The 7106-nt window shown below is 48.7% G+C and overlaps 1 protein-coding gene across 1 annotated transcript; it reads right to left on the bottom strand.

The window, feature by feature from the left end:
* Window positions 1–3600: 3600 nt before the first annotated feature.
* LOC127301467 (ethylene-responsive transcription factor 1) lies at window positions 3601–6358 on the bottom strand. Its single transcript, XM_051331720.2, has 3 exons — window positions 5928–6358; window positions 3906–4810; window positions 3601–3794 (listed from the first exon to the last, which is right to left on the bottom strand). The coding sequence occupies exons 1-2, from the start codon at window positions 6250–6252 to the stop codon at window positions 3936–3938; spliced, it is 1200 nt and encodes a 399-aa protein (XP_051187680.1). The 5' UTR covers window positions 6253–6358; the 3' UTR covers window positions 3601–3794; window positions 3906–3935.
* Between the last annotated feature and the right edge of the window lie 748 nt (window positions 6359–7106).

Below are 7106 nucleotides of genomic sequence, written 5' to 3'. Positions count from 1 at the left end.
ATTAATTGTAGTGGGATAAAATTCAACAAAATAGCTATCATTATTATTCTCATCACCATAATCATCAAATATAGGACGCATATTGTAATCATAATTAACTTTCTCCTCAATAGTAGGTGGACTGAAAATTACATAATCATCATTGTAATCATCATATATTGGAGGCATAGTATCGTCATACCAAAGATGGGGAACTAAAAAGATTATTTTCATAAAAACTAGCTTTCCCAAGATTAGACTTTTCCATAGCATTAGCAATAATGGTGTTCAAATAATTCATACCAATAACATTGCTATTAGCATGCAAATAAAGTTCCATAGGTTTTTTAATTTTCTCTTCAAACACCTCATGTCCTAACTCAAGATAAATACAATAAAGCTCTCTAATTTTTTTATTGTTTTCCATTAAGCCTAACTAGTGAAAAATAAAATAAGAAACTAAAAGATTGCAGAATCTAAAGGAAATAACTTCGAGCACTCACCAGCAACTAAAAGACTTAGTAGCCAAAGAATGTGAGTATCTTTTACCTTACCTCCCTGGCAACGGCGCCAAAAAAGAGCTTGATGTCTACGCACGCTTCTATTCTTGTAGAAAGTGTTGGGCCTCCAAGTGCAGAGGTTTGTAGATCAGCAACAAGTTTTCCTTAAGTGAATCATCCAAGGTTTATCGAACTCAGGGAGGTAGAGGTCAAAGATATCCCTCTCAAGCAACCCTGCAATTACGATACAAGAAGTCTCTTGTGTCCCCAACACACCCAATACACTTGTCAGGTGTATAGGTGCATTAGTTCGGTGAAGATATAGTGAAATACAAGTAATATGGATGATTGTAAGTAGTAATTGCATTCTGAAATAAAAATGGTAGCAAGCAAACATGTAGTAGAAATGGTTGTAAACGGTGTTTCGATGCTTGGAAACAAGGCCTAGGGATCATACTTTTACTAGTGGACACTCTCAAGAATGATACCATAATTGAATACATAGATATTATCTCTTCACTACGCTACTTTGAACCACTCTCCGGTTTGATAATAAACACAAATTCATTGCGCAGGTCTGCATAAGCATTCCTTAAAGTTCGCATTTCCAATCTATGGCACCCCACGATGTCACTTTGAGCATACAAAGATGGTACTAACTAGTCACCACAATTCATAAGTATGTCTATAAATTAAGCATAAGAAACAAACACGGTGTGCACACTGTCACCTTCACACCGTTGGACAAGATGTCCCCGGAGATCACATAATAAAACCACTTGAGTAGCACAATATTGTAGAATAACATCTACTTATTCAACTAGATTATAAAGCTCATGATCAAATAAAGATCATACATGGAGAGATAGATAGACCACATAGCTACCGGTAAAACCCTCAGCCTCGGGGGTGAACTACTCACTCCTCATCACAGGAGTCAGCAATGGCGATGAAGATGGTGGTGAAATCGATGGAGATGGCTCCGGGGACAATTCCCCGTCCCGGCAGCGTGCCGAAATAGAGACTTATGTCCCCCGGATCTTGTCTGCGACGGCGACGGAGCTACAAAACTTTTCGTGGATGGAAGCTGGTTGATTTAGGGTTCACGCGTCGAGAGGCTTCTTATAGGCGGAAGGGCGAGGTCGGTGGAGGCCAGGTGGCCTCACACCACCCCTAGGCGCGGGCCAGGGCCAGGACGCGCCTAGGCATGGTCTGGCCACCATGTGGACCCCTTTGTCTCTCCTCCGGACTTCGTCTTTGTTACGAAAAAATAAGATCTTCAGCTTTTGTTTCATCCAATTCCGAGAATTCTCCTGTACAACTTTTCTGAAATACAAAACAATAGAAAACAGGAACTGACAATAGATTAGTGCCGGAAAATGTATAAAAGTGCAACGAAGTGTGAGCAAAACATATAGGAATTGGTGTAAAACAAGCATGGAGCATCAAAAATTATAGATACGTTTCCGACGTATTAGCGGCGCGAACTCCGGGTCTTCCTTCACCTCGCGCTTAGGCATGGTGTAGGGCGCGTCGCGGTGGGACGAAGAAGGCGCCGATTGCGCCGGCCCTGATGAGGAAGAGTTGGAGAAGGACGAGTACCTCCTCCTCGGCTGCCAGCGCGCTGCGGACGTAGGGGATGGTGGCGGCGACGACGGCATCTCCAACCTGGGTGCGTCGTTCTGGATGCCGTCGACGACATGCTCCAGGGTGCGCCCCAGAACGCCCCAGAAGAGGAGGCGCCCCTCCCTGTTCCAGCTGTTCCGCTGGCCGATGAGGCCGGCGTTGTTGTTCATCTCAGTGTCGTGATGCGCCTAGAAGTAGTCGACCCACCGATGGCCGCCCAGGTTGGATCGGTCCGCTCCTCGGTGGTGAGGCGAGCCCGCCGGGCCCTGATCGCGTCCCTCCAGCGCTCCATGCCCTCTCGTGGCGAGGACGGGACTCCGACGCTGTTGATGGCCATCTTCCACCCGCCGTTGCTTGGCAGGCGCATGTCCGACGGGACGGGATATCCCGCGCGGTACAACGCCCACGCCTCCACCACGGTGAGGTTGCCGCGACCGATGCTGTTCGTCGCGGCGATCTTGCGAGACGACGATATTGGAGGAAGAGGTTGGGAACGGCGAGGGAGGATGGGATTTGGGAGCGGCGAGAGATTGGGATGAGGACGGAAGGAGGGGCGCTCTTATTACGCAGCGGCGCCAGGCGAAGCGGCAGCGGGGCGTTGGACGCAATAAATGCTGGCGCAAATGGCCACGCGGCCATGCACGACGAGACGCGTCCCTACGTCGCCTGGGAAAGCTGGGGCGCCATAAACATCGCTTGACGGCGACGGGATTTTAGGCTTCCATGTCGCTGGCGTGTCAGGTCTGTGTCTCCTCTCCTTGCTTTTCGTTGTGTCCGTCGTGCTCGGAACGTCCCCTGTGTAGCGGGAACGGGCTCGGAACACCGTATTGAGCCTCGTCGTATGAAAAAGGCTTTGGGACACGCGGTAGGAAATAAAATTTTATCCGACTGCCGCCCTAATTCCTTTAGAGACGCGGTTGGAGATGCTCTTAGATTTTGCGCTCGGAAATCTCGGGATGATCAACCATGAAGCAGACCGGCCCTGGAGCATGAACTTCCCGCAAGTGTCACTACTTGCAAAGTGGGGCATCGCTCAGCATGTACGATGAAAAGGATATGCCAACAGCTATATGCGCAAGCTGATGCCGACTTCCTCCCTAGGAAACTCATGGTTAGTTCCAGGAACACCAACCTGGTAAAGCAAAACCAGGAATCAGATCCAGTGTGCAACTGATCATTTTTTAGATTCAATTCTCCCAGATACAGTCAGCTCCAATTTATAATCTTTAGCATCAATGTGCACCACACAAATCTGTAAAGGCAAATGTTAGTTATTGACTTGGCCATCTACCAATCAAAACCTGATGCTTTAATCTAGCACTAATCCTTCTCAGCAAACTGCTCAGTGAAGACAAAATTAATTGCTAATCTGGTCTAGATCTCTCTAGATCTACCTAGATTTCAGATGAGCTCACAGACAGCGAATAGGAGCAGCACTCGCACAGCGCAACTGTATAAGTACAATATAAGCACAATCATACACTTAACAAGCACATAACAGCAGTCATATGACCAAGGTTGTTATTAAATCCAGACTCCAACATGCACCCAATCATAGACACGACTTACATAAACAGAATATAAACATGTCATACAGTTCCACATATAATCTTAGCATAGCTACGGTTTGATCCGCTACGAAACATAGCAGATACCACCGGTTCTTCATCTTGGACATAGGCATGAGACCTGGCAAGAAACGAGAGTGGAGAATATATTCATTAACAGCAGTTGTAATTTATTTATATACAGGAAAAGTGTGAAAGAGAACGAAACTACTCTACAGTATGTATAGCTTACATTTATGCTATTGACCAGAACCACGACCCCTCAATAAGGACCAGCTGCCATGAACAGCTCATCGAGACTCCAGAGATCCCCGGTACTTGCCCCGTCTTGCATGACACCGTTCAGCAGAAGGCTGTCCATCGATCCGTCCGAGCTGCTCTCAACGTAAGGCAGTGAATACTTCATCTCATGGTCAAAAGCACAGACATCTTGCGGCGCATCATTTCCCTGGGGAAGCACAGCTAGACCAAAATTGTTCCTCATCCTCTTCGGCGCTCCGCCTTGCACGTAAGCGGGCTCACCATATGCTGGCATGGCAGCATTTGGAACGAAGACGGATGTGTAGTCCGGCGTCATGGCCTCATCTTCCCAACCGAAGTCAGTAGAGCCAAATGAGTTGCTGCTCTGATCAGATAGCATGTTCATCCCGTATGCCTCAGTGGTAGCAAGAGATTTCAATGGAAGGATGAAATCAACATTTTCAGCTGGCTTTGCATGAACCTTCTTGTCAGTAAAGGCAAACATCGCAAACAAATCATTGTCTCCATTGCTCAGATGATTGAAAGCCTCATCCTCGCAGGTCTTTGGAAGTGGAGCTAGCTTAGCTGATTTGGCAGCAGTTGGCTTCAAGGTGGACTTCTCAACAATTGGCTTAAGGGTAGACTTCTGAGCCGCTGGCACTTCATCAGGAAAGTTGACCTTGGCTTTCTTTCCACGGATCTTGCGGGCTTCAGCATCATATGCCCTAGCTGCCTCCTCAGGGGTGTTGTATGTCCCAAGCCAAACCCGGACACCCTTGCTAGGATCTCGGATTTCAGCTGCCCATTTTCCCCAGGGACGCTGGCGGATCCCTCTATACTGATTCTTCCGGTTGCGCTTTACCGGCTTAGCAGCGGATCCATCATGTTGAGTAACATCTACATGAAAAGTTACTTATTAACGCATCTGAAGAAGAATTTTTGAAAAAAAGGAAATTAGGAGTTGGTATAACAATCCCATAAGCAATTGACTTAACTACATAAAAATGATCGTAGTTAGAAATCATAAGCAATACTACGGGATGTTAATAAATAGCCAATAAATTAGACAGTATGTGATAAAATTAAACAAGCATGAAATCTGTTTATTTGAACAAATTCCAACAGGTCATGTTTCCACTCTAGTTGTGGAAGAGATGAATTTGAATGTTCGAGCTGACAGTCCTTTTTGATGTGCAAAATACATACAAAAAATCATCTAAAGATGGCACTAGGGTGATCGACTAACCTCCCAGATTTAGCATAAACTGTTCCACAATACATCTCTAAGATGTGGAAAGCTAAGTCTGAGAACAGTAATCGGTAATGAAAAGTTAAGATTCCAGCTAGGTAACAAGAAAAGAGGTTACAGAAATATTGTACTGAAAATGAACAAGCAAGCATAGTAAACCCTCATAAGTAGTAATAGATCTCACGAAGTGTATACATAAAAAAAATCTCAAGATGCTGCGAGGAGTTGGCAGTACATCTGTACATGTACTAGAGGGAATGAACGCTTGACAAGAAAAGATACATCTGAAACATTCTACTAACCAAAGTCACACATCAGAGCGCTTATTACAAGAACTACCTTGGAAACTCGTTAATTCGCTCCTTACTGGACTAGAAATAAATATTCAGTGAAATAAAAACAGAGACCAGATTCTGAGACAGAGCTTGTCTAACGATGGCCCGCCGATTTGACACTCGCGGTACCACCATCAAACCTAGAGAAACAATGTATATAGGCCCTAAAGAAGAACCAGATTTCCTACACAGTTGGTATGCCCTAGACTCGGCCAGATTTAAAGCACCAGTACCCATTCCATCTAACGGCTCAAGATTAAATCTACCGCGTCCTGCTGTCAGAAGCCCGTTTGGCAGAGACACTCAATCTTTCTCCTCAGCGAAAAACAAAAAAGCGCGAGGCAAATCAGGCGGAGGCGGAGTATAGTTTGCCCTCCAACAGAAGGGGAAGGAAGAAGAGGCCAAGTCGAATGCGCTCCTCGGTTCTCACCTAGGGCGGCAGGAGGCAGCGCGGCGGCCTCGGCCTTGGCGCCGAAGCGGAACCGCGGCGGCGGCGGGGGGACCTGCTCGACCACGTCCTCGTCCTGGGCGGCGGCGTCGTCCTCGCAGGAGTCGCGCTCGAAGTCGCGGAAGTCGGCCTCGAAGTCCTCGTGGCTGCGGGGCGGCGCCTTCCTGCCGCGCAGGCCGGGCCAAAGCGAGTCGGCCGTGACCCTGCGCTGCTGGTACTGCTGCTGCTTCTTCCTGGCCGCCGCCTTGGCCGCCGCCGCGGCGGCGGACGGCGGGATGAAGCCGGAGAGGATGGCCCCGCCGCACATCGCGAGGGTTGGGGGTGGGTCGCCGGATCGGGGCGGAGAGCACGGGCGGGGCGGCACAGTTGTTTTGGCGAGAGAGGGCGGAGTGGGAGGTCGGGGTGGTGGTAGCTGGCGCGCGGTGCCTCCCTACTTATAATGGCAATGTCAGCTGACGCACCACTACTCGACAGCGGCAATCAGAGTGGCTCGGAGGTCTCGTCATTTTTTACCCCCGCTGATTACTGAGCCTGCCGTGTCCCTTTCGCGCCCAGAGTGTACTGATGATACGTGACAAGGTGTGAGAATTCCATTCGCGTTTATGAGCTCCTTGGTTTACCAAACGGAAAAAGACCAAAACAGACCTTAAATTCATAGGCAAAAGCTAAATCAAACCCTCAACTTGCAATTCCTGAAATTGGCACTCCAAACTCATCAATCCCGGACTATTTTAGACCTTGAACCTGTTTGGCACATGGGGATGCTACAATCCCGGCCGGGATATTCTGCTTCACTCACTGACAGTGGGACCCATATGTCATACCCAACCCTTTGACCAAATCTTTCTCATAGCAACCCACCCGATCCCAACCATCCCACCGGCTATTCGGCAGTCGCGCATGTCGCTGGCACGGCTAGCCGCGTCGCTCGTCGGCGATCTGGCGAGCATGAGGCGAGCCGCGAGCGGCTTTTGCAGGAGCCATACTGGGGCGCGTGCAGGACACGTGGGCTTGTGCAGGCGTCCGTGCTCCTCTCGTTGGTGCCTGCAGATGCTGGGGCTGAGCTGGATGGGCCGTGCAGGTCAGGTCGTGCTGTGGTCGGGCGGGGAGGTTCGTGGAAGCCGGGCAGGGACAACGGACGTGGCGACCGAGAAAGGGGAC

The sequence above is a fragment of the Lolium perenne genome, chromosome 5, assembly GCF_019359855.2.
Source record: "Lolium perenne isolate Kyuss_39 chromosome 5, Kyuss_2.0, whole genome shotgun sequence".
Taxonomy (NCBI): domain Eukaryota; kingdom Viridiplantae; phylum Streptophyta; class Magnoliopsida; order Poales; family Poaceae; genus Lolium; species Lolium perenne.
This window is presented reverse-complemented; position numbering and strand designations above follow the sequence as displayed.